Genomic DNA, 27,551 nt, shown 5'->3' with positions numbered 1-27,551 from the left:
TGTCTATTAAGCTACTTTACAGTTTATCCACAAGGACTCAAATATAGAAGTATAGATCCTTTCTTAGGCCATCTGTGGTTTGCTTTAACAGTGTGCAATTCTTTGGAATCATCTAGTTGGAATATGTTGTGCTTGTTGAATCTGGACGTTCATTTCATTTCCCAGATTTGTGAAGTTTCTGGACTTTGTTTCTGCAAATAAACTTTCTGCCTCCTTCTCTCTCTCTCTTCTGTTCTCTACTCCCATATCCATAAGCTGGCCCACTTGCTACTGTCACATTAGTCCCTTAGCTTTCTTAACCCTTCCTACTTTTTTGTTGTTATGGCTCTGGATGGAAAATTTCAAATGATCTGTCTTTGTCTTTGCTGATTCTTCTGCTTAAGTTGATGGTTGAATTTCTCTAGTGAATTGTTCAATTCAGTTATTGTATTTGTCAGCTCTGTCTCAAAAAAAATTTTTCTTTAGGGTTAATTTAGGAGATATTCTGCTCCTTTAATTGGCCCTTTTTTCCCGGTTTCTTTATGTGTTATAACTGTGCTTATATTCATGCATTGAAAAACACAACAACTACCCCTTCCAGTCTTTATGGACTGTCTTCATACAGGGAAAGACCTTCATCAAGCAGCACAGCTAAAGACTGAGAGTTTCTCAAACCTTTTCTGTGGATGCATTTTCTCTGGAGTTGTGCATACAAATTCCGACATAGAAGGATTTACTGGTTTATTTTCTTCAAGAGCCCTAATCTCCTGCTCTCTTTGGTGTCTGCTCGTAGTGCTGTTGGTTCTCTAGAGCTTATGCAAGCTGCTCAGCAATCTGTTTTTCTCAGTGCCCCCTAGGCTTCTAGAGTATGCTGAATCCTATTAGCAATCCAAATCAGGTAAGACAGAAACTAGTCATTTGGACAGCTCCCTGAAAAGCCAGAGCATTGGATGCATACATCACTGTTTCCTTCTATCTTTAAAGGAGAGGTTGCTGAATTGTATGACTTCTGTCTGCTGTTTCACAAATTCTCTGGAGCAGCAACAAACCACCTAGCTATCTTTTGTTGTCAGTGGCCTCTAAGTACCTATAATATGCTACATTTGTCCATGCTCTGAGGCAGGAGAGACAAAAACCAGTCCCCTGAAAAGCCAGAACACTGGATACATGTTCCAAGTCTTTCCCTTCCCAGGAAGAAGCTGGGAGTTGAGGATTTTCTTCCATTTGTTCTGCACTGAGCCAACAGGAGAAATTATGATGAATGAGGCCATGCTACTTCACACTGTCACCTTTAGTGGTCCCCAACCTCAAAGACTTACCTGTTAGCGCCTAGATTTAGGCAAGACAGAAACCAGTCCCTTGAGGAACGACCCCCAGAAATCAAACGTTTAATGTATGCCTCAACCTCCACCCTCTCTCTACAGGGAGAAGGCAGAAGTTGGGAGTTTTATCCTGATCCTACCACACTGATCAAGGGAGAGGACTACGGTCAGTGAGTGGTACAAATTTTCCCATTGGCTTTGATGCAGCTGGTTTCATGCTCTTCTGGAGTGCAGGGTCATCTAAAGGGATTTCTTGATTTCTCATACAGGAAATTGATCCATGCATTGTTGTTGCAAGTTGATGTCTTTGTCAGGGCAAGAAAGGTCTCTGGCTTCCTATTGTGCCATATTGCTGACACCAGCCTCTTGTGATGAGTTTTAAGACACAACTCCAAAATCACATTCCATAAAATAAAAAAACTGGTAAGTTTAACTTTATCAAAAACTTTTGTTTTGCCAAAGACAATGTTAAGAGAATGATAAGGCAGGCTACACACAAAGGGAAAATACTTGTAAATGACATATTTCATAAGACTTCTATGCAGAATGTATGAGCTTTTACAGCTCATTAATAAGAGACTGATAAGCAATTAAAAGTGGGAAACAGCTGAACAGATGCTTTTCCAAAGAAGCTATATAGTTAACAGGTATGCTAAAAGATGTTTGACATCATTTTTCTTTAGGAAAATGTAAATTAAAACCACAATGTAAATTAATTGATTAATTGATTTTCTTTAGGAAAATGTACATTAAAACCACTACACACTTATTACAGTATGTGTGCACAAATACTTTATATTTCTTTCTTTAGGATGTAGAACTTATTTCTCCTACCCTTGAATGCATGCTGACCTTTAGTGACTCTAGCAAATATTCTGACAAATAAGAACGTGGAAAGGGAAAAATAATAGCTTTACAATAAAAACAACATGGCAGACACCACCTTAACCAAGTGATCAAGTTTAACATCACCATCAAAGTTATGTTGTTGACATGTACTAATGGATGGGATGTGATGTGATAAGAAGAACACTTCACTTCTCTGGTATTGTTCCCCAGAGCTCCTAACCCCAGTCTAATTATTAAAAAAAAAAAAATCAGATAGACTCTTCTACAAATTATTTGGCTAATATTCTTCAAAACTCTCAAGGTCACAAAAATAAGGACTGAATGATTATCTCAGATCAGAGAACAGTTTGGAGACATGATGATTAAATTCAGTGGGATATCCTGAATTGGATCCTGGAACAGAAAAAGGACATTGTAGAAAATCTTGTATAATTCAAATAAAATCTTGTGGGGTTTTTTTGTGCTCTTCCTTGGCCATTCTATCTAAAATATCACATTTCTGGGCTTCCTGTCCTCTAAACTTGTCTCATCTTTCTTTTCAGCTCTGCCACCTCTTGACTGTGTTATATTTATTGTTTGCTCCTCCCAACAAAATACCAGCTCTATGAGAGGGAGTGGATCCAAGTTTTATGAAATACAAAGACTTTGGCTGGGCATGGTGGCTCACAGCTGTAATCCCAGCACTTTGGGAGGCTGAGGTGAGCGGATCAGGAGGTCAGGGGTTCAAGGCCGGCCTGGCCAAACACAGTGAAGCCCTGTCTCTACTAAAAATATAAAAATTAGCTGGGCATGGTGGCGGGTGCCTGTAATCCCAGTTACTTGGGAGACTGAGGCAGGAGAATTGCTTGAACCCAGGAAGCAGAGGTTGCAATGAGCCGAGATTGTGCCACTGCACTCCAGCCTGGGTGACAGAGCTAGATTCCATCTCAAAAAAGGAAGATTTTGTGAACCCTATATAAGAAAAATAAAGAATTTAAAATGAGGTACAAAATATATGTCTAATTAAAATAAGAAAAGAAATCAGAACAAATATATTTTAAAAATCTAGGTAGCAAAAAATTAACACAATATTTTTGTTAATTAAGTACCTGTCATGCTTCTCTATTTTTTTCTGTTTGGGGCTACATATTCATTTGACTGCCTCTGTGTGTGAAAATAATTTTGCAATATATTTCTGATAAAGATAATATAAAAATATTTCAGACTTTCTTCTGGCACTTGCCCAGTTTTTTTTGTTTGTTTGTTTGTTTTGAGACTAAGTCTCACTCTGTTGCCCAGGCTGGAGTGCAGTGGCATGATCTCAGCTCACTGCAACCTCTGCCTCCTGATTTCAAGCAATTCTCATGCCTCAGCTTCTCAAGTTGCTGGGACTACAGGTAAGAGCCACCAGACCCAGCTAATTTTTAAATTTTCTAACATTTGTTAACATTTTTAGTAGTTTTTCTTTTCTTTTCTTTTTTGTATTTTTAGTAGAGACATGCAACACCATGTTGCCCAGGCTGGACTCAAACTCGTATGCCAGGATTACAGGCATGAGCCACTGTGCCCAGCCAGCCAGTCTGTTTTTATTTTTAATAAATGGTATTTACAAAACATGCAGCCTAACATCCAGACAAGTCCACTGAAGTATTGCTACAAATCTGTGCTCTACAAACACAGGAATTCTAATAAATTCTATTTTATACAATTCCCATTAAGAAATGTATAGTTCATTTATAACTGTATACTTTATTGAGTATATTGCCAACAAGAGAGAATTTGAGTAAGAATGAATGAAACTCAAATTATCTCTAATAATTGTATTTGAAGACTGGAAGAGTGTTTCAGAACTAGCTTCTGACTCAAATCTTGTTTCAGTCCTGTTTCTCCTCCTCTGACCACAAACTTACAGAACTTGTTACTGTAGGACAATTTATTTCATGGTATATTCTTTGGATATGTACCATTGTGTCACATGGTTGGTAAATTAGCACAATAGGCAGTGGTAGTATTCTTGGAAGTCATCCCTACATAAGAACAATTAAGTAACTTCATGCAGAAGTGACTGCATACCACCTATACACATTCTATTAAGCTCAGATTAGATCTTTTCTTTTTTTTTACTTTTTTTTTTTGAGACGGAGTTTTGCTCTTGTTACCCAGGCTGGAGTGCAATGGCGCGATCTCGGCTCACCGCAACCTCCGCCTCCTGGGTTCAGGCAATTCTCCTGCCTCAGCCTCCTGAGTAGCTGGGATTACAGGCACGCGCCACCATGCCCAGCTAATTTTTTGTAGTTTTAATAGAGACAGGGTTTCACCATGTTGACCAGGATGGTCTCGATCTCTTGACCTTGTGATCCACCCGCCTCGGCCTCCCAAAGTGCTGGGATTACAGGCTTGAGCCACCGCGCCCGGCCCTTTTTTTACTTTTTAAATGGTTTTATTTTATATACAAATAATGAACAGATGTAGTACCCATAAATTCTACTTTCCAAAAACAGGAGCTTTTTAAAAGAAAACCACGTAACTTTTAAAAGGCGTTGGGATTTCTCTGCTTCTAGATCATTGGTAGGCCAGAAAAATAAAGTTTGTTCTACCAGGAATCAGAAGTTGGAACTGAGTATTTTCCAAGGTGGAAATTCTAGCATGTAGTGTCGCTCTAGGCAAAGATTATTCAGTTCTCATCCCCAACATCCAAAACTACCTATCAGAAGGGTTAAACTAGGTCAAAACAGTCCAGCACAATTAGGCTTCATCAAACAATATCATTATGCTCTTCTGAGATGCAAATAAACCAAAACAGGAAATATTAAAATCAAAAGAGTGTTTGACACTCTCATACAAATTGTTATTTCCTTGTCGTATCCCCTCTTCTATAACATTAATAAAGGGAATATTTTACTGAAAAGAATATTTTATTTATACATCACTAACCATGAATTTTTGCCATTACTTATTATACAGAGGCTGCCCTGTGCCATTATCCAGATGGAATAAGCATTTTACATCCACAATTCACTTCTATAGTTAGCAGAATTTTCATGATTTACATAAGTACATCTGTCAGTGAAGATTTAACACTGAGATGTAACATCAGTAATATCTGATGTTTTATAGATGGCAATGTAGAAAAGATATATTTTAATCACTTTTCATTTAAGTAACCTTATGTAAAAAATAAGCTAATAATTTAGCAGTTCCAAGTGTCCAAAGGGCATTTTCAAGTGCACATAAAAGAAATGGTTACAGAGATTTTTAAGAAGCGTCTTCCATATCCACATCCTCTTGCAACTGCTGTACCATTTTCTCTTCCAAATGCTTCCCTTTGCCTGCAAGAGGGGCTCGGATAAGATGGATGTTTTGCTTGACTTCTTTGATATCCTGAACTTTCTGTAGCTCTTTATTTTTCTTCAGTCTGTTCATTATAAATTTAGCTTGGCGTTTCTGTTTGATCTCTTCAACTCTCTTCATTGCATCAATAGTTTTATTCCATAGCTCTCGCTGGTATTTGAAAGGTTCATTTCTACGCTTTTCAAATTCAAATGAATTATCCACTGTAAGCTCTTTACCAGCTGCTTTCCGGAATGCTTTGGTCCACCTAACTTTGCGAGGATTGCGCTTCTTTTTAAAGTTTTTATGACATTTAGATTTACAAAATCTGAACACCTTGCAATTGTTGCGTACGAACATCATGCCGTGGCCAGGGTAGATGGGCCCAGAACAGAAATAACACTTCTCGATACGCATGTTGAATCCGCATGGGTTCCCACTGAGGAAACGCCAAGCTTCGGAGGAAGTCTAAGCTCAGATTAGATCTATTCCTAACTCAACTTCTCCTTAGATGGAGTCCAAAAATATCTTCTGCTACTCAAATATTATCCGATATAAAAAGAAGTGTAATGGTGAAAACATTGGTGTGGAGACAACAGTGTTAACCAATTGCAAATAAAATGTCTTCTGCAGATTTCATAATTTTTAAAAAATATATAAACCAGTTGAACATGTTGCCATGGTCCCTATTGAGGCCTAAGAAAAATCTCATGCAGGTGAAGAGCCCTGAAGCTTAAACTTCATTAGTTTTTCATCCATGTCTCTAAGAGTAGAAGACTTTGTTTTTCATTATGGCTACATTCTCAGTACATAGAATAGTGTCTTACATGAATAGGTATACAATAAATATATTTTAAATGAAAAAATAAAGGAGTGGGAGGAGGAAGGAAAGAAGTAAGGGAGGAAGAAATGGAGGTAAGGGAGGAAGGGAAAGAGGAACGGAAGATGTGGAATAGTACTTTGCCTAATTTGTATTATAAAAGCATAACATGATTTTCCTACACTTGGCGAAAAATAACTAGCATTAGTTATACTCATTTCCAAGGAAGAACATTACAATGGGACACATGAGGTACTTCAGGACCCTGAACTGCTCCACATTTTAAGAGAACAAGTTAATACAAGGAGGAAATGGATGAGCCTGCTTTGAACTCAGAAAAGGAAGAACTATGATATGGCCCAGGAGAATGGAGTACTGGAGAAAAGAAATTTGGATAGAATCAAAAGAAGAAACTAAAGTTATGATTAAAGGTTTATATACACACATAAATCCAAGCAGGCATATCTAAGAAATGTTGGGCATACTGAAATCTTCTCCTGTTGACTCTAGAAAGGCAAGTGTTATTGATAAATCACATTTCTCACATACATTGACTCATCAATTTTACTTAGGGTTGATATTCAGTAGCAACATACCAGTATGGCCACCCTGTAGTTAGAATATTTAAATACTTTCATAAGAGCTGGGAAAGAGTAATTTCCCCAGGTCCTTTAAGACTTGACCTATTGCCATGGTCACCCTGGCCCCTAAATTGGAATTTCCCAGACCCCCGCAACTAAAAGAGTAAGTCTAGGGTCACATCCTGCTTCAGCCATAAATTTGTTGTGATAGGTTACTGTGCTCATTGATGAGTCATTTGCATATATTCTCTGGTTCTACTAAGCAGTCAACATAGCTGTATGAAAGAAACCATGAACTAAGGGGAGGCCTAGTCTCACTCTTTTGCTATCCTGTGTGTTAGCCTAGGAATACAGCAATATAACTGTTTGCTTAGACTGATGGCTCTCTAGAGTTGGGGTTTCCTAGAGTGGAGCATTGGACAGGTAGTCAGCTTTCCCACAAAGCTAAATGAGGGCGGTAGACAAGTCTCTTCTAGTTACATGGCATCTCTAGCAGCTAGCCCAGAGATGGAACATAGTACTAACACAAACTTTTTTTTTAAGTTGAACAGTACACAAGAAGGTAGAATTTTAAAGGTCTATATCTGGAAAGATCATCTAAAATTATAGAAAAAAATTATTTAAAAATTTCCCTGTTATGCAGTAGGGAATCTGAGGGCTGAAAAGTCAAGGGTCTTGCCCAGAAACTGAGTTTTTAACATAATTCGTTAACAGAACCCTGGCCTCTTGTATCTTCATTCAGTGTTCTTTTTACTATACTGGGCTTCTCCTCTCATATCCAAAGAGACAGGTAACCTCAGTACAAATTTCTCACAGCATGGAGAAATTCAGAGATGACCACAGTTCTCCGTCACCCTTGTGGCAACTGAAAATTTTAAGTGAAAGTCAGTTACACAGGGAAGTAATCTCATATAACAGCCGCAATTGTTTGGGTTTGCTCCTATTCTTGCAACTGGTGGGCAGGGTGAGGTCAAGAGTTCGGACAGAGTGGGAAAGTTTGGAACAGCCACTGTAGAATGTGTGAGGGGAAGATAATAGGAGTTGAAGATGAAGATTGTTGAAGGCTGGAAGAATGAGGAAGAAGTTGAGTAGAATGACTGCACGTGGACAGTTCGGCATGGTAGATTTATGTATTTATGAGACAGAGACTTGCTTTGTCACTCAGGCTGGAGTGCAGTGGCATGATCTTGGCTCACTTCAACTTTGACCTCCTGGGCTCAAGGTGTTACTCCCACCTCAGCCTCATGAGTTGCTGGGATGACAGGTGACAGGTGTGTGCCACCATGACAGCTGGTTTTTTAGTGTTTTCTTTTTTTAGAGAGAGAGTCTTGCTATGTTGCCCAGGGTGCTTTCAAACTCCTGGCCTCAAGATATCCTCACTCCTTGGCCTCTCAAAGTGTGGGATTACAGGCATGAGCTACCATGCCAAGCTAGTAGATGAATTTTAATAAATAATTATCCAGTCCCAAATTTCACAAATGCTGTTTGAGAAATCCTGCCCTAGAAACATTTTAAGTGTTTAGCAGCCACTTGTGACTAGCAGCTATTAACAGCCCTGATACTAGAATATTTCTCTTGTCATTCTATCAGACAATTCTAGTCTGGAAGATTTTCAAGACTCTTTTTACCTCTGAGGTCCAAAGCAAAACAGTGGAAAAACAGAAAAACAACAAAAAGAGCAAGATAGTAAGGATCGAGCTTACTATCCTTACTAGGTAAACAAAAAAGATAATGAAAAAAGTAAGCAAAAGAATGAAATATAACCGCCTTTGAGGCATTAATTTCCGATTAAAGCCCTTAAACCTGCATAGTTCTTATCTGAAATAGAAAGCTCATATTTTGATTCTGCACTTACTGTTCACACAAAAGTGTGGTATTTGGATCAAATAAACTATTGTCTCTCTGTGGGCCCATTGACAAACTAGATGCTGCTTTGTAATCTACTGCTGTGCATTACTTGTTGACTAATCCTATGCTTCTTTCTTGTTATCCTATTATTATAGCTATAAATACATAGTCCTGCCTCTTTTCTTGACAGACACTTTACAGTGCAATAGAGAGTAAACAGGATTTATATTTAATATCCCCTCAGCTTTAATAATGACTGGTTTTAATTCTCCCTTTGAGTGCTGAAATAAAACACCTTCCTGCTCATAACACACCTGCATCCAATCCTGGGCACCTGATTTCTGAAGAAAAATGAGATGTCCTTGATATTTTAAAGTATCTGAATAGCTTCCAGGCAGAAGAGAAATGTTTTTTTAAAAAGTATCCAGTACTTAGAAATAAGAGCAGTGATTACTGAAGATCCTTTCAGTAGAATGCTGGACAACTGTCTGATGGATACATGATGAATTAATATGTAGGGTTGTGTACATTTGATTGACTCTCTTTTGGAAGAGGTTAACTGGTAGAAAACCAATAGCAGTGCAAATGATTCTTGCCCATAGCAATGCAAATGGAATTTATCTATAGAGATATAATTGATTTTCTCCTAGCAGAAAAGATAATTCTGAAGTTTTCAATTTATTACCTTATATGGTATTAACCAGTTTTGCATGTATTAGCCTATTCACTTTAGTGCTGACTGCCTTGACTGCATAAACCTGTCTTCATATTTTCCTTCAAACTAGTTTTAACATCTTATTCTTTATTCATTAATGGGTGGAATAAAATCTTTGACACATTCACATTATATTTCTATAAGAATCATGCTTTTTAACTTTTTGAAAAGTATATTAGCAGAAATCTAACTTGGTCAGGTATTGCTCCTGAATCAAATGCTATGGATCAAGTGGATTTCATGAAAGCCACGGATTTTAAATTTATTATAATAAACTTCCTGACAGTTTGTGCTGATGAACTTCCTCAAATCTACTCACCATCCTGCTCTGTGCCCTGAGATTGGTTTATATGAATTATTGCAATGGCTTTTTTTTAAACCCACGTTTGAGAGTAAATTGAGGTGAGAGAGGCACCTAGGGCACAAAAGTTAAGGAGGCACTTACTCCCAGGGTCAACCTTGCAGTTACAGACCTGAGAATAAGTGCCTCCTTAGTTGTGTCCTGTGTGCCTCTCACCTCCCTAGTCTTACAGTAGTCCCAGCCCTGTCTTAACCCCCAGCTTTTGGTTGATTTTAGCCAATGGGAGGCAGGTAATACAGGTTCAAGAGGGCAAGGGGAGAGTGAAGTTCTGGTATTTATCACTTCAGATTCCTCCCTGGGATTTTGCCTTGGATGGGCAACATGCTGCTATTTTTGGATTCCTGTAATCTCTTCTTCAGTTCTGTAGGCCTGGGGTGGTTGCTGTTTCCGAGGCACTACATTACCTCTTGTGGTTTCCCCACACAATGGCCCCTTCTTAAATTCTGCTCAAGAGATCCACTTTTGTACCACCCGATTCCTGTTGCAAGGCCTGCAAATAGAAATGGCTGCTTTTTAAAAAATATATATATTTTATTGCACTTTAGGTTCTGGGGAACATGTGCAGAACATGCAGGATTGTTGCCTGGGTACTTACATGGCAATGTGATTTGCTGCCTCCATCACTCCATCTATCTATATCTGGCATTTTTCCCCATGTTATCCCTCCCCAACTCCCTACCCCACACTGTCCAACCCCTAGTTCCCCCAACAGACCCCAGTGTGTGATGCTCCCCTTCCTGTGTCCATGTGTTCTCATTGCTCAACACCTGCCTATGAAAAGAACATGCAGTGTTTGATTTTCTGCTCTTGTGTCAATTTGCTGAGAATGATAGTTTCCAGATTCATCATGTCTCTACAAAGGACATGAACTCATCGTTTTTTATGGGTGCATAATATTCCATGGTGTATATGTGCCACATTTCCTTGTCCAACCCATCATCGATGAGCATTTGGGTTGGTTCCAGATCTTTGCTGTTGTAAACAGTGCCACAATGAACATTTGTGTGCATGTGTCTTTATAATAGAAGGATTTATAATCCATTGGATATATACCCAGTAATGGGATTGTTGGGTCAAGTAGAATTTCTATTTCTAGGTCCTTGAGGAATTGCCACACTGTCTTCCACAATGGTTGAACTAATTTACACTCCCACTGACAGTGTAAAAGTGTTCCTGTAGCTCCACATCCTTTCCAGCATCTGTTGTCTCCAGATTTTTTAATGATCACCATTCCAACTGGCACGAGATGGTATCTCAATGTAGTTTTGATTTGCATTTCTCTGATGACCAGTGATGATGAGCATTTTTTCATATGTTTGTTGTCCTCATATATGTCTTCTTTTGAAAAGTGTCTGTTCATATCCTTTGCCCACTTTTGAACAGGTTTGTTTTTTTCTTGTAAATCTGTTTTAGTTCTTTGTAGATTCTGGATATTAGCCAAAAGGGCTGCATTTAGAAAAGTGACTCCACTCCATTCCAGGGGTGTTCAAGCCAAGGCTAGATGGTCAGAAGACATTAGTGCTATGAAGGAGTTCTCTGCCCTGGGAGTAGGCAAAACTGTGCAACTATGATTATGTGTGTGCAGGAGTGATGGAGATTGGGAAAGAGAAATGTCAGAAAGGATAAACATATTGCTTTGTTACCATATATGTAGCCAAGGGAGGTTTGCTGATGGTCTGGAACAGACATCTAGTTAGTGAAAGAGAGGGTTGAAATTGAGGGAGCGATTCTGCTGGATCAAATGTGTCAACATTGGTGAATGTTTAGGTCTGCTCTTAAAAAATGTAACTACCTAACTGTGGGCTCCAAGTAAGAGTATACCAATCTTATGTTCAGGTATGGATTTAACTTGGAAATGCTAAGAACTTAGTACTCTATGTAACAGAAAAAAAAGTTTCCAGATGTGTTGCCTATAGTATGATCAAGATGGTGAAATGCCATCTCAGATTTAACTATGCAATATTCTCATAAAAGGCCTTCTTTGTGGTAGAGAACCCATGTTAAATTTTAGTCATCATGCTAGAACAAGTAGAGGCCTGGTGTTTTTTTTGTTTTGTTTTGTTTTGTTTTGTTTTGTTTTGTTTTGTTTTGTGTTTTGAGATAGAGTCTCGCTTTGTCCCCAGACTGGAGTGCAGTGGTGTGATCTTGGCTCACTGCAACCTCCACCTCCTGGTTCAAGCGATTCTTCTGTCTCAGCTTCACTAGTAACTGGGACTACAAGCACACACCATCACGCCCAGCTAATTTTTGTATTTTTCATAGAGACAGGGTTTCACCATGTTAACCAGGCTGGTTTCAAACTCCTGACCTCAAATGAGCCACACACCTCAGCCTCCCAAAGTGCTGGGATTATAGGCATGAGCCTCCACACTGGCTGGTGTTTTAAGAGCTGATGTAGGTATGGAAATGGCTGAGGCTGGCCCAAGGTGCTAGAATCTCAGTTCCAGGAAAGTGTGGCTCAGCAAGGAAGGGAAGATTGATGACTTGTAAACAGTTTGAATTGTTCTAGTGGTTCTCCCTGCCACCCCATCCACACTCACTGTGGGCTAGAACCTGTGACAGACGCTGGGGATCCAAAAATCACTAGTAAAACACAGATCTGCCCTACAAGACTTTCTCACCTCTGACAATATCAACTAAGTGGTCTTTTAAGTCTTAAATATTGTGTGATGAAATCAATATCTTTGACAAGAGGCCTTTTGGGAAAGCACATTGGAAGATTTGTGTTGGGGTTTGAGGGGACTAAAAAATAATGCCCATCTTCACCACCCAAATTTGAAAGCAATTGATAAATGAGCAGGTAGGTCGACGGCAATTATAACACAGTTTGAGCCGTTTGGACAGCATGGCTCGGGTTCAAAGATGAATGGACTTGTTTAGGAAACTATTCTGCCTTCCCATCTCCGAGTATGGCATTGCTCATCCAGTTGGAGATTCAGTAGACCATTTGAGTATACTGAATGCACACATTAACCAAGGATTGCTGCTCCCTCTACACTGAGACAAAAAAGGAAGAAAGTAATCCATTCCCTAGTGCTCACAATCTTTTAATAGATTAGTCTTACCCAGTTCAGAAATGAGCCAATTGCTGTCACCCCAAATCAGGTTTCACGCTCATCAGTGGGGAAAAGTAAGTAATGGATGGGGTAGAGGTTATGAGTGTTCCTACAGATGAAACTTTCTTCCAATGTGAAACAAGAGGAATGGGGAAATAAATGTTCATTCTTAATTTTCCCCTACCTTTTGATCTTAATCATTAAGTTTATGGTCAATCAGGGTCTATGTATCACCCCTTGGAGAGGAGAGTAGCAGCTACAAGGGAAGTCTTGCTCCCACCTTTTGAGATTGCTTTAGTATTGTGCCTTTTTGCCTTCTTATTTATTTATTTATTTATTTATTTATTTTGAGATGGAGTCTTGCTCTGTCACCAGGCTGGAGTGCAGTGGCATGATCTCAGCCCACTGCAACCTCTGCCTCCCGGGTTCAAGAGATTCTCTGGCCTCAGCCTGCTGAGTAGCTGGGATTACAGGCACGTGCCACCACACCCGGCTAATATTTGTATTTTTAGCAGAGATGGGGTTTCACCATGTTGGCCAGGATGGTCTCAATCCACCCACCTTGGGACCCCGAAGTGCTGGGATTACAGGCGTGAGCCACCATGCCTGGCCACCTTTTTGGCTTCTTTTAAGAATGTTGGTGAAGAGTGTTAATTTTGTACCAGAGGTTCTTATTTTAGATAAATATGTTTTAATCATCATGTTAATTAACTCCAAGACCATTATGTGTCGACATAAAAGCATTTAGCTGCTAGGCCTTTATTTGGGCTATTATTTTTTCTAGTTGGCTCAGGGAAGCTCAGCTCTGTTTATTGTAGTACCTTAGTGACCATAGTTCTGTAAGGGGTAGAAGGTAAATGCCTTGCCCACTGTGAGCTGGTACTATAAAAATGTTAAAACTTTAGACAAATTAAATTTCACAGTTTATCTGAACAAAGAACAATTTATGAATTAAGCAGCACTCAGAACCAAATGAGGTGCAAATAATTCTGCTTAGCATTGTTAGTAGGAAGGTCTTATAGGCTGAACACAGAAGCAAAATAGAGAAAGCACCTGACTGGCTACAGCTAAGTGCCTGCCTTAATTAGGCTTGGTATGATAAGTTGGCTACCTATGATTGGCAGAAACCTGGCTGAAACCTGGCTGCTTGTGATTGGCTGAAACCTGGCTGCTTGTGATCAGATGAAGCTGAACTATTTATTATACTCCTAAGTTTCAGTTTGCTTATGTATGAAGTTAGGCTGCAGTTTGTTATATAAAAACTCAAAGTACAAAGACGACCTCAGGCAAATGGCCTCTTGCTTTTGTAACAGAAATAAGAGACCACAGTCCCCTGATGAGGCATTTGAAAGAAAATTCATCAGTCTCTGATTTCCCAGCTTTTTTTTTTTTTTTTTTTTTGAGATGGAGTCTCATTCTGTCACCCAGGCTGGAGTGCTGTGGTGTGATCTTGGCTCACTGCAACCTCCACCTCCTGGGTTCAAGCAATTCTCCTGTCTCAGCCTCCTGATTAGCTGGGATTACAGGCACATGCCACCATGCCCGGCTAATTTTTGTATTTTTAGTAGAGACAGGATTGCACTATGTCAGTCAGGTTGGTCTCCAACTCCTGACCTTGTGATCCACTGCATCCGCTTCCCAAAGTGCTGGGATTACAGGTGTGAGCCACCATGTCCAGCCCCAGCTTTTGTATAGACATAGTGGTTCCTTCTTGGCCTCCTGGGGCCAATAAGACCAGGAGCATTTACAGAGGGACAAAGGCAACCTTTCCCTAAAGTAATCCACAGATCCCAACTGGCCAGCTAGTCCCAGGAAACAGCACACTCCATCCTTACCCTGGAACTCAGAGACTGGCCTCCAAGGCCATACTCAAATCTCAGCATCAGAATAGAAACCAAGCCTGGCCTTGCAGTCTGCTGCTTATGAGACCCTAGCCACTGATTAGGAGATGATAGATTAAAGTTGGAGTGGAGCTTAGGTTGTCATCTTTCCTAATCCACTACTCCTTGTTCTTGAGCTGCTTTAATGGAGAATCCTCAGCCAAATGTAATTTTAAAGTTGATTTAGTGCCTTCTTAAAGGGTAAAGCTCACAAGCTCCAGCAGAAACTTCCAAAAATAACTTATACAAAAATTCTCAGTGTATTTCAGCCCAGTATTCAGATACAGTATCTGAATACTGTAGTTTAGTATTTAATTTAGAAAAGATAGAAGTGAGAGATTACAGGGAGCATCTTTTAATAAATTACACTGGGGAGGCCAAGGCAGGCGGATCACAAGATCAAGAGATCGAGACCATGTTGAAACCCCATCTCTACTAAAAAATACAAAAATTAGCTGGGCGTGGTGGCACGCGCCTGTAGTCCCAGCTACTCGGGAGGCTGAGGCAGGAGAATCACTTGAACCCAGGAGGAGGAGGTTGCAGTGAGCCGAGATCGCGCCACTGCACTCCAGCCTGGTGCCTAGCAACACAGCAAGACTCTGTCTCAAAAAAAAAAAAAAAAAGAAAGAAATTACATTGGCTGGGTGTGGTGGCTCACTACTGTAATCCCAGCTTTTTGGGAGGCCAAGGTGGGCAGATCACGTGAGGCCAGGAGTTTGAGACTAGCCTGGCCAACATGGTCAAACCCCTGTCTCTACTAAAAAAAATGCAAAAATTAGCCAGGTGTGGTGGCACACGCCTGTAGTCCCAGCTAACTCGGGAGGCTGAGGCAGAAGAATGGCTTGAACCCAGAATGCGGAGGTTGCAGTGAGCCAAGATAGTGCTACTGCTGTACTCCAGCCTTGGTGACAGAGCGAGATGCCATCTCAAAAAAAAAAAAAAGGAAAGAAATTACACTTACGTTAAGAGCAGGCTTAAGGGGAAAGGGAGGGAGTAGAAAGGAAATTTCTATTGAATGCTACAAGGCTCAAAGTACTAGATGCTATTTTATTTAATGCTGAGAATAGTAGTATAATAAATTATTGTTGTCTCCATTTTCAGGTGGAGATACAATAAACTGAGGCTGAGTTTACATTATTTGCTGCAATTCGCTCCTATCTTGCCCTATTCGAAGGCCCACACTTTTTTCTCTTATACTATCGAGAGAAACTAGTATCATTACTTATACTAATATTAGGTATATTTTCTAATTCTTGTTATTTTTATTGTTAGTACTTAAAAAGAACTTGTGTTTTACATTGAGTTGGCAGTGTAGTTAGGGAAACTGTTCTGCTTTGCAGTAAGTCTGGATGGAGAAAACACGGGGAGAACATACGACAACAAGCAGAAAGGAATGAAGGGGAAAAGAGAAAGACGACTTCATAACTTGGAGCCGCGGCAGCTTCTCCTTTTACCAGACAGCAACCAGAAGGAAGAGAACCTGGTAGGTCCCTCGTCTACCTCCTGCAGACCTGAGCCCAACACCTTATCTCAAAGCTTTTCTCTCTTTCTCTTCTCTCATTCAGTCTCCATTTTTCTCTCCTTGTCATTCTTTCTGAGAGTCCAAACCTCCCTCTCGTTGTGAAGAGGCTCCTGAATAGTACTGATGATAATGCATAATAAAGAAAATCTCAAATCTGAAGCAGAAGCGAGGAACCTAAACCAGTTTTTCTCCTCACCCTTAAATGTTCCAAAAGGCCCCCTAAAGCCTTTTAACTTAAATGCCTTTAATTCAACCTCCTCTTCAAGTAGTAACAGTCAAGATTGAAAAATTCTTTCCTCACTCAGTTCTCTTTCAGTTATTGCAATTACAAAATTATTGCTTTTTACCATTTTCACATAAGTTCTATGGAATAAAATGTTAAGTAAGCTTTTATTAGGTAATTCCGAAATTTATTACTTCCAAGATTATTTTTATGTGAAATATATTTCTGAATTCCAAACAAATGGATTACAAATAAACTTTCAAAATGCAACTTTTGTTTCTAAGTTGAATTCTGCCTTTATACTGTTTGAGTTAATGAGAAACAGTAAAATAACAATGTTTTAAAATGTTTAATACCTTATAGGATTTGCTACCAAAATTATTTAGATTAAGGATAGTTATTCTTTTATTTAACAATTCAGAAAAAAAGTTTAAAGTTTGCAAAAACACATTGTATGGCAATGAAGTTCCAACATCTAACAACAAGAAAAAAACTAAAGTTTCACAAAGCTTTTTTAATTGCATAAATTACTAATGTAATACGATTGATGATGATTGTCTGAAATGCTGATATACAGTTAACTCCACATTTATTAAATTAATGGTACATTTATCTTATTTGATATTCAATTATAGAACAAGAGTATTGATGTTATTTAGCTTTCAACAGCGCATTTCTAGAGTCATTCTATGCCGTTCTTGGTCTTGAGTCAGACTTTACTATAGGAAGGCTGATGGTTGAGCAATCTAACTGAGGTAATAGAAAGTCATGAACTGGATCCTCTTGGTAATACTTATTTTCCAAGTTTGTCCTATTATTTACTAAAACTGTTTATTGTTCTTGAACAGACCACTGCTGGCTTGTAATTCTAATTTCTATGTTTTGCTTTCTTATATAATCAATTAGGACATTACTATCTGGAGAAGAATTTCTTTTATAATTTTGGAATTTGGATATTTGCTTCTTGTTACTCAAATATTGCTGCATACATGGTATTTTATGAGGCATTTGAAATTTCACTTGACAAGTTTAACAAATTATCCAGTGGTGTTACATTATTTAATTTATATATATTTTTAAAAGGGTTTGAGTAACATTTATCAGGTGAGGCTCTAGATGTAGGTATGCTCATTGGTTTTTCTGTAGAAAACATTCTTTCAAATTTTCCAGTTTGGACACTCATTGCTTGAATAACAGCTTTATCAAGGTAACCCACAAATTGTTTTGTTAGGCTAGAAAAATTCTGTGACAAATTATAGAGTGTATTCCAAGATCTGTTTTCTAGTGTCTGCTTATTAATTTTCTTCTTTAGTTTATCATCTACAATTGTGTGGTCTGCTTTAAAAGACATGGAGACCTGTATAGCTTTTCTCTGTGCTGCAGGTATAGTTTTTTGGGGTTTGATAAGAGAAACAGATTGATCGCCAATTATAGATTTGAGGATTTCACAATTTTTTTCTAAAACAAAATTTGTTCCTTTATGGTGTATGTTTTCATTTTCTAAAGGATGGGAAGAAAATCTATTTTTTGTCAAAAGTAACATTCGTACATTTTCTGTGTCATGGAAAATTATGGGATTTGTGTCCTTTTGTTCCTGTGGATTAAAGAAAAGAGTAATTAGTCATAAGTTCATTGAGTCGGGAAAGCTCCATATAATTTAAAGCATGTAAATAAAATTGTAAAATATCCTAAACATGACTACATACAAATATTTAATATGAACAATAGCATTATGCAAATACATGAAAATACTGTACTTGTATGTAACATACATCCTTTTTATCTTAATATTCCATAGAGATGTTAGTGATAAAACTTCAACTTTTGGCCTTAAATGTTTTTTGAAATAAAGTAGAATAGGAAAAAATAAACATATTGTTAAATATCTGAGGTGCTGGGTGCAGTGGCTCGTGCCTGTAATCCCAGCACTTTGAGAAGCCAAGCGGGTGGATCACGAGGTCAGGAGTTCCACACAAGCCTGGCCAACATGGTGAAACCCCATCTCTACTAAAAAATACAAAAATTAGCTGACCATGGTGGGTGGCACACACCTGTAGTCCCAGCTACTCCAGAGACTGAGGCGGAAGAATCGCTGGAACTGGGGAGCCAGAGGTTGCAGAGAGCCGAGATGGCTCCACTGCACTCCAGCCTGGGCGACAGAGCAAGACTCCATCTCAAGAACAACAACAACAACAAAAATCTAAGGTACTGCCATTGAGAAATAAGGTAGCTGTTCTGGCATTTGTTAGGTTTCCAAATTCTAGAAATATAATGGCATACCAAAAAATTGATTGAGTCAAAGTTCAGAAGAGACATAACGGATTACAGGCCAAAATGACAAATATGGATATCCTAGTAAATAATTTAAAAATTAAAAATTATCTCTACAACAGTTATTATTGCACCCTAATACTTAGCACAATACCTGACACCTAAAAAGTGCTCAATATATATTTGTAGCATAAAATAGCCAAAGTAATAGATTGACTTAAGAATAGACCATTTTTATCACAGTATCAGCCAAGTCTGGTATGATCACTGAAAAAAATGGCAAAGATCTAGTTTTGCAGTCCACTGGTGATGCCAGTATTACCGATTCAGCCACAGTAATGAATGTTTGTGATGTTTTTGGTCTGTCCAACACCTCAGGGAATTTTCCACTTGACAAGTCTATGCACCTTTACCTAGAGGCAGGAATCATGTTTGTCAGCTTCTTTGCGGTTAGGGCATGGGCATGTGACCTAGGCTCTGCCAATCAGATACACCTATGAAGTCTTCAGTTCAGAGGAAGCAAGGACTGTGAAAAAGTACTGGGAAAACCTATCCTAGTGAGGGTGGTAGGAGTTATATCTAGCTTTGAACGACAGCAGTAACAAATGTTTTAGAATATTCCCTGCTCAGCATCGGAGTTGTAAACTGTTATCTGTTACCAGAGCATGGGCCTCAGTGGAGCAGTCTGGGGCTATATAATTAGGTGATTCCTGATAGACAGCTTTCGAGCCAGGTTGCCTCTCTAGAGACCATGAGTTACTAAATAGCCTTTAATAAATGCACTTTCTGGTTGAGACAGCCAAAACAGGTTGTTAGAAAAATCGACACATGGTCATGGTCCCATCATTTTTGAACTGGGGTCTTGTTATATTGCCCAGGCTGGATTCAAATGACTAGGCTCAAGCAATGCCCCTGCCTCAGACTCCAGAGTAGCAGGGACTACAGGTGCACACCATTGTATTCTGCTAGATTGGTACACTCATTTTAAAAGATCCTTTTAATGCTATAGTTCTATTTTGATGAAGCAAATTGGATAAAGCCTTCTTCATAAAGAAAAACACTGAATTTTCAGCTGGTATAAAAGAATCCCCAGTTCTGGGGTTGTGCAAAGAGCATTAAGAACTTAAGTGCTGTTATCACTTTAGAGTATTAAACCAAAGGATAAGAAGGATTTATCAAAGATTCTGGTCACTAAAATACATGGGTGATTCCTGTAAGTCATATGACTACACATATTTACTTAACAATACATGATATGCTTATTACCATGTGAGAAGTTACTGTCTTTGTTGGACTAACGTTGATTATCTTGGCATGTGGATTTTTCAATTCATCCTCAAAGCACAACGGGAGCAAACTTTTCTTTCTTGCTGACCGATACTTACTTAATCGATAATTTCTGACTGATTTGTTTTCTTTTATATTAAAATCATTCATCTGTGGAGACTTTTTTCTGAAAATAAACACAGTTCAGGGAAATGTTTATGGGGTTAATTGCAGCTTGTCAGTTCTTCTCTGCTTCCCCTTATCCCTGGAATTCACTGACAACTTCTGCACCAACCACTCTCCCATAGATTTTCAAACTAACAAGACCATCCCTTCCTGCCTAGTTTGTGGGAGAAAACAGCAAAAGCAGGACTGAAAGCAAGAGGGTCATATGTATGCCTCTTTGGTTTTTGAGTGAGGAGGAGTTGTATTACATAGATTGAGAAGAACACCAAAGGTAGAGAGGTATTTGCAACATCCTACATTGAAATTCTGGAATAAACTTCACAAGGCAGCTTCATGCCAACATAGGGTGGCCCCAGCTTTGTTAAGAGGATAGAATAGTGTGGTCAGGAAGAGACAGGGTATAGTTTTTAAACAGAGTTCAACTTAAAGTGGTTGTTTATTACTGATTCAAAGTTTGAAACACCCTGGATTAGCGATATTTTTCATTATATAGAGACTGAAGGGTTCATGAGAAAACCGATAACTTTATCCAAAGAAGAGCTACTTTTTCACATCCATGTTGTAGTGTAAGTAAATGTGTGTATTTACTACAAAAACATAATTGTATTCTCTCTATTCATTTTTTCATGCCTTTCTTTCCATTTGACAGTAGTCAAGGTCTGGATGTGATATCTAGTGACTAGGCAGTCTTGGAACATTCATTAGAGTGTACTATGGAACTAAAGGTAATAATAAAGTGGAATAAATTCATTCTGGCCAATTATAAAATGTGTCCTACTAGAAACATCATCAAATGGAATAAAATATTAAGCATTTTAAAATAAGTTACCTTTTATTTCTATCATCTCTTAAGTGACCAACAGAATCCAATGGTTTTCTAGGCTTTTTTTCAATTTGAGCTGAAATTATAAAAGATTTTCATAAAAGACACATAGCTATTTAGACAAATATCTTGCACAAAATATTTTACAATTTAAAATAACATACGGAAAGCACCTAGTATAGTGCCTGGTCTGTAGTAGCTACTCAGTAAATATTTCCTGAATGAACAAGATAGATCAAAACTCCAATATTTGACTAAAACAGATCAAACATAAATGTGGTCTTGCAGATTTTTTGTGGAAGAAAGGCATCCCTGAATTTTCAAATCTCTCCGATATGTGGAGTCATTATTAACCAGTAGGAAGCCTCAGACAGTTAATGCTTGGTAGGGAGGGAACACAGTTTGCAGATATCAAACAGATCTTGCCATGTGGCATGAAGTGTCCAAGGTTGATCTCTTCCAAATATGTCTGGTGGCCACTCCAGCATTCTTCTAGACATAAATGCTATTAGAAACAGTTTCAGCTTTTTTCTTGTCCTGAAGTAGTTTATATTCTAGTGTAGTACTTCCCAGTCTTTCCCATATAATGGCAAGCATGCTAATTAATATTATGTGTACAGTTAACTGAAATAAATGTTTGAGTCTGGGCAGGCTACCATAGGGCCAACTGAGCAGCCTTGATGGCCAAGGAATCAATACTTCAGCATACCTATAACCCCCTCCAAACACTACAGGTTACCACAGCACTCTTTGGGGAGCTCTTTTCTAGAGGGAGGAAACTGTCAATAAACAAGTAAACCAGCTGGGCATAGTGGTGTGCCCCTGTAATCCCAGCTACTCAGGAGACTGAGGTGGTAGGACTGCTTGAGGCTAGGAATTTGAGGCCAGCTGGGGCAGTATAGTAAGACCTCATCTCAAAAAAACCAAAAACAAAAACAAAAAAATGAAACAAGAACAACAAAAGCAAGTAAACCAACCAACAAATGAATATATAATATAATTTTGAATACTTTGGAAGTATTTTAAGTATTCAAGTATTATGGAAGAATATAAACATGGTACTTCACCTAGGGTGGCTATAGAAGGCCTCTTTTAAGAAGAGATATTTGAGCTGAAATCTGAGCAAAGAGAAAGAGGCAGAGGAAACAGCAAGTGTGGAGGTCTCAGTGTAAATCCAGTGTGGCATGCTGAAAAACAAAGAGGCCAGTGTTGCTAGGGTGCAGTGAATTAGAAGGAGAGCAAGATGGGTGAAACACGTTAGCAGGGAAGTCATCTAGGGTCACATAAACCACGGTGAAGAGTTAAGATATTATTCTGGTTACATAGAGATCCTTAGGAGGGCTTTCAACAGAACAATAAGGCAGTTTCATTTATGTTTTAGAAAGATCACTTTGTTTTCTCAGAGGTGGATAGTCTGTGGGGAGAAGGGAGAATGTGGTGGCAAGAGCAGCAATGGAGTAACCAATTGGGAGGCTGTTGCTGTTATCTAGATAAACGTGTTGGTGGATTTGATAAGGGTGGTAGCAGTGTAAGTGGTGGGAAATGGTTGGCTTCAGTTTCTACTGAGAGGGGGATCCAACTTTTTCCCATTTGCAGGAATGGGAAATGTAAGAGAAAAATAGGCCCACTGACTGAAACAAGGTGCTGGGTTGAGGATCCCTGGCTTGTGAAGGAGAATTAAAATCACTCCTCTCCAATGCCAACTGGCTTACCTGGAACCACACCAGAGATGAATGACCGAATCTGCCATACCCCCAATTATCACCCTGGCAGAGGAATCCCATTCACAACTCTAAAATCTGGTCTAGCCTGAGCATCATGAGGTCTGAGTAATGACAACTACAAAACTTCTGGAAAGGGAAGAGTGATGTATAGTAAGTGGTCAATAAGGGAGAGAGAGCCATCTAGAATTCTAAAACGTGAAAAATATTGCCGAGAGCAGTGGCTCACACCTGTAATCCCAGCACTTTGAGAGGCTGAGGTTGGTGAATCACTTGAGGTCAGGAGTTCGAGACCACCCTGGCCAACATGGTGAAACCCCATCTATACTAAAAATACAGAAATCAGCTGAGCATGGTGGTGAACACCTGTAATCCCAGCTACTCGGGAGGCTAAGGCAGAAGAATCGCTTGAACCCAGGAGGTGGAGGTTGCAGTGAGCTGGGATCATGCCACTGCACTCTAGCCTGGGTGACAGGGTGAGACTCAGTCTCAAAACAATAGTAATAATAATATGAAAGATATAAATCTAAGAAAAGAAGCCAACAAAACCTACAAGAAGGCAAGTTCAGCAGTACAGTTAAATAGAAGAATCTAAAAATAAACTGAAAACCTTTGGCATCTTAAGATATACACCTCAATTTTAAGATGTATATTAGCATGTGTCATAGTTTAATTAACAGTGTCAATTGATGACATCTTAGATTTCATTTCAAAGGTATAAATAAAAATATTCACATTAGAGAATAAGCTAGTATTCAATAAAAACAGACTGAAATAAAAATAAAAATAAAAAGAGGTCAAAATTTTAAAAACTGGAAATCTTGGAAGTAAGAAATATAAATCTAGATTACATGGCCAAAGGGAGAATTAATGAACTGAAAGAAAATGTTAAGGAATTCACCAAGAATGCAAAGAGAGATAAATAAAAAACCTGAAAGAACAGTTCAAAATCATGAAAAACAGACTGCAAGTCTTTGACATATCTAATAGCTTTGGAAGAAGAAAATAGAGGAAATGGTGAAGAATGTATATTTGAAGAGATAATAACAAATAATTCTAACTGACGGATGTGTATTTCAAGAATTGAAGATGACAGATAGAATACATCTATATTCAGACACTGTACTGAAAATGAGGATCATAAAAAATAAAGAGAAAAATCGTAAAACTACAAGAAGTTAAAAACAGTTTGTCATAAAGGAATGACAATTGGACCATGAACAGAATTATAATCTATGAATGATTCTGGACAATAATAGAGTTATCGTTAAAGTGCTAAGAAAAAATAATATACATAGTGTAAAAATTTACATCAACACCACTGTCATTCAAGAGTGACAGCAAAATAAAGGCACTTCAGATATACAAGGATCAAAAGAGCTAACAGCCAATAGGTCACCACTGAGAGAATGACTAACACATGCTTTTCAGGAAAAATGTAAGAGAACACAGATGGGGCCGGGTGTGGTGGCTCATGCCTGTAATCCCAGCACTTCGGGAGGCCAAGGCAGGTGGATCACCTGAGGACAGGATTTCGAAACCAGCCTGACCAATATGGTGAAAACCCATCTCTACTAAAAGTACAAAATTAGCCAGGAATGGTGATGCACACCTGTAATCCCAGCTACTTGGGAGGCTGAGGCAGGAGAATCGCTTGAACCTGGGAGGTAAAGGTTGCAGTGAGCTGAGATGGTGCCATTGCACTCCAGCCTGGGCAACATGAGCGAAACCCCATCTCAAAAAAAAATAAGTAAATAAACCATAAATGGCAGGATACAGGAGTAAATGATGAGCACAGAATTTGATAAACTGCTATGTATTTAATTAGCATTGTCTTTAAAAACTAATAATATTTTGTATTTTAAATGAAATATTATTAATATTTGCTGCACTTGTATAAGCTTTTTTCAGTTAATCGATTTATTGTACTTTTGGTGTTTTAGACTTCTGTAGTGTCAGCCTTTTGTTTTTTAACTTTGTTTTACTGAGGTATAATTTACATACAACAAAATACACATATTTTAATGCAATGCAGTTTGATAAATGTTGATAAATATATGCACTCATGTAAGTAAAATCAAAATATAAAGTATTTCCATTATTCTTAGGTAGTTTTCCCCTGCCCCTTGCCCCTTTTAGTCCATTCATTTGATTTGTCCTGTTCTTTCCATCAAACACATTGGCTATCTCAGTGCTGGATACCTGTTTTCTTCCCTCAATATACTGTCTTGTCTAATGTGGTCATATTTTTGGTCCCTTACACTGCATTCTGTATGCTATTCCTAAACCTGCTTTTCAGATTTTGATTCAGTTTCTCCCATGTTTATTCTACTCTTTGCTGCTTTTAATATAATTTTGTTACTTATTGCATTACTTATTTCTTTAAAAATATTTTTCAGTTCTGGTAGCATCATTTCATCCTTGATGATTATGTTTTACATTTCCAAATCTTATTTCATAGAATTCTGATTTTCTTTAATTCCTTCAGCATATAGAACAATTATTGTTTAAGTTTTTTCCTGGTTTGTGGGGTTCAAATTCTGCCAAAATGTGACCATCAGCTATCTTTTAAATATTGACCTCTCTTTGCTACAGAATTTTTTCATAGGTCCCACGCTTGTTCTTATTTTTCTTTCTGCACAACTTTGAATCAGAGCACTTAAATCTGGGCTTATTATTTGTCCAGAAATAATAGGTGTAATTTATTTTGATGCTCTCCCTGTTTACCTGGGTACTGCTAAATTCTCTCCTTAGAAATTAACATGTCAATCCAGATGTTGTTACCTTGTATTATGAGTTCAGGCACTCAGCTACCTGAGTAGCCTGCTAAGGAAGCTGGAGCCTTGGAAAATCATGGAGAAAATTTGTTTCTGGGCACTGTATATTTTTGAAACCTTTTCATGACCCCAGGGTGGTAGTGGCAGTGGTGGTAGCGGTGGGTACTCTGTTCATGTGTGAGGTGTCACTTGGATTTCATTTTTTTATCTCTCTCTTGGGGTATGCAAGTTAGTTTGGTAGTTTGGGAAGGAATTTAGTCAAGTAAAGGCCTCATGGCTCACAAGCTATGTGATGGAATCATGTTTTTTCTTTACACAGTTATCATTGGTCACAATCCAAAAATGATTCCTAGAGAATTGTATTTCGTCTCTTCTGTTGTCAGCTGCCCTTTCAAGTCCCTTGAAGTTAGGAGGTTTTTACCCTAACTCTGAGTACATCTAAAGCAATAAGAGGAAGCCAGAGAAAAAAGTGACAAGTTATGGCCATTACATTTCTTTCCAAATATTGCTAACCCAGACTTGGAATGCGGCTGACTTACAATGAGGAAAGGAATCCCAAGGGGGAGGATTTCACATCTTTCTGTGACCTGTCATTGATAACAAACTCCTTTTAAGTTGAGTGTGTGTGTGTGTGTGTGTGTGTGTGTGTGTGTGTGTGTGTGTGGTGTAGGTGGTTATAGTAGGGGATTCTTTTTCAGAATATTCTTTATTGGCTCTTTCAATGGTTAATTCTTTCTCCTAAGAAATGGAATTGTGCACTGACTTCTGGAAGATTCTTTTAAACTGCTTCGTATTATAATATGTGGCAGGTTTTCTTTGAGTTAGCGATAAAATATTCTACATTCAATTTAATAACTTTTTCTTCTCTGTTTTCTTTTTTTGGTTATTCATTTTGGCTAGGATGAATTTCTATTTATGTTGACAACTTTCCCAGAAGTCTTACTTTGGGACTTTGATAAAAAGTATAAAATGTTTACTCAAGAACTTTTCTAAAGGGAGATTGCTTTGCTGAACGAATACAGCATCCTGTCACTGCTCTCAGGGAACACTTCAGAGAAGACGTGACATCTGAGTGGCACCTTAAAGAACAATGTGATAAACAGAGGGTTGCCTACTTCACAGTCTTTTTTTACCCTTCTTTACTAAAAGCACTCCAGTCTTATCTCCTTCCAAGCAACCATGTCCTTCAAAGAAGGCTGGGGTCTTTCCTGGCTCAAAGGATTAAATCTTGAATAATCTAAGCTATGTTTTTCAAAATGTGAGCTACAAACAATTCATATCTTGTGAAATCGATTTAGTGTATCCTGAACAGCATTGAAAAATGAAATATAATAGAGTATAACAGAATGTATTGTCTGGATCCTTAGTAATAACTGTGCAAAATACAAAAATACTACAATCAAATTCAACTAACAGAGAGAAAGAGAGATAATTAGGACTCTAGGAAGTTGAATCTTCTGCTCCGTGTGTGTGTGTGTGTGTGTGTGTGTGTGTGTGTGTGTAGTATAAAAAGTATTTCTTACTGTGGCCATATTAAAAGTTACAAAAAGTGATCTAAGCCAATGATGATTGGTTTGGATGTGAATGCTTGAGGCTATCTGAGTCAAAGAGAGGTAAGGGGGAGTCGGCTTTGGGAAAACTTTTTTTTCATTCTTACAAAGGCATAGAAAGCATTTCTAGTCACACAAGCTATCTTGAATAGTAATCATCATATTGTACAGCAAGGATAGGAGGACAAGCTACCTGCTAAGATTATTGAGGAAAGACAAACGAACTGGATATTTCCCCCCCACTGTATTCCTCTATTCAATCTCAGCGGCCACAATCAGACAGATAGAAAGCACAAGAATATATTTTTTTCCTTGCATCTGTAGTAGAAACCTTAGTAGCAGATAGTAACTACTCCAGGTCTGTCAAATAGATGCATGAAAATGAATATCTGATGACATTATAAAGCCCCTGAATGAGCCAACCCTGCAAATGCCTTTCTGATGGATCTCTTGTTTTTTTAAATAATAAATACCTTTACTGTTTAAGCAACA

General features: G+C 38.4%; 1 protein-coding gene, 1 long non-coding RNA gene, 1 other non-coding gene and 1 pseudogene across 9 annotated transcripts in view; 1 reads left to right on the top strand and 3 right to left on the bottom strand.

Annotated features, from left to right (window-relative positions):
* Positions 1–883: 883 nt before the first annotated feature.
* LOC116563875 lies at positions 884–27,551 on the top strand. The gene is made up of 4 exons (XR_004274612.1): positions 884–1,471; positions 16,108–16,203; positions 20,682–20,754; positions 26,410–27,551. It is a non-coding gene; the product is annotated as an uncharacterized LOC116563875 (long non-coding RNA).
* Positions 4,911–5,922, bottom strand: LOC116563874 (annotated as a pseudogene). The gene has a single exon (XR_004274611.1). The product of XR_004274611.1 is annotated as a probable ribosome biogenesis protein RLP24 pseudogene (transcript).
* Positions 16,642–27,551, bottom strand: part of CUNH1orf141 (chromosome unknown C1orf141 homolog) — a 59,491-nt gene continuing 48,581 nt past the window's right edge. For all 6 annotated transcript variants that reach the window (XM_032296646.1, XM_032296649.1, XM_032296647.1 and 3 more), the window contains 3 exons: positions 21,018–21,087; positions 20,003–20,189; positions 16,642–18,059 (listed from right to left, as the gene is read on the bottom strand). In XM_032296646.1, coding sequence (XP_032152537.1) covers positions 17,463–18,059; positions 20,003–20,189; positions 21,018–21,087 — 854 coding nt within the window. In that variant the 3' untranslated portion in view covers positions 16,642–17,462. The remainder of the gene's footprint in view (positions 18,060–20,002; positions 20,190–21,017; positions 21,088–27,551) is intronic.
* LOC116564151 lies at positions 27,300–27,436 on the bottom strand. The gene has a single exon (XR_004274746.1). It is a non-coding gene; the product is annotated as a small nucleolar RNA SNORA31 (small nucleolar RNA).

The sequence above is a fragment of the Sapajus apella genome, unplaced genomic scaffold (assembly GCF_009761245.1).
Source record: "Sapajus apella isolate SASKATOON/1434 unplaced genomic scaffold, GSC_monkey_1.0 scaffold36, whole genome shotgun sequence".
NCBI lineage: Eukaryota > Metazoa > Chordata > Mammalia > Primates > Cebidae > Sapajus > Sapajus apella.
The sequence above is the reverse complement of the archived record's forward strand: the minus strand, read 5'-3'. Positions and strand labels throughout refer to the sequence as shown.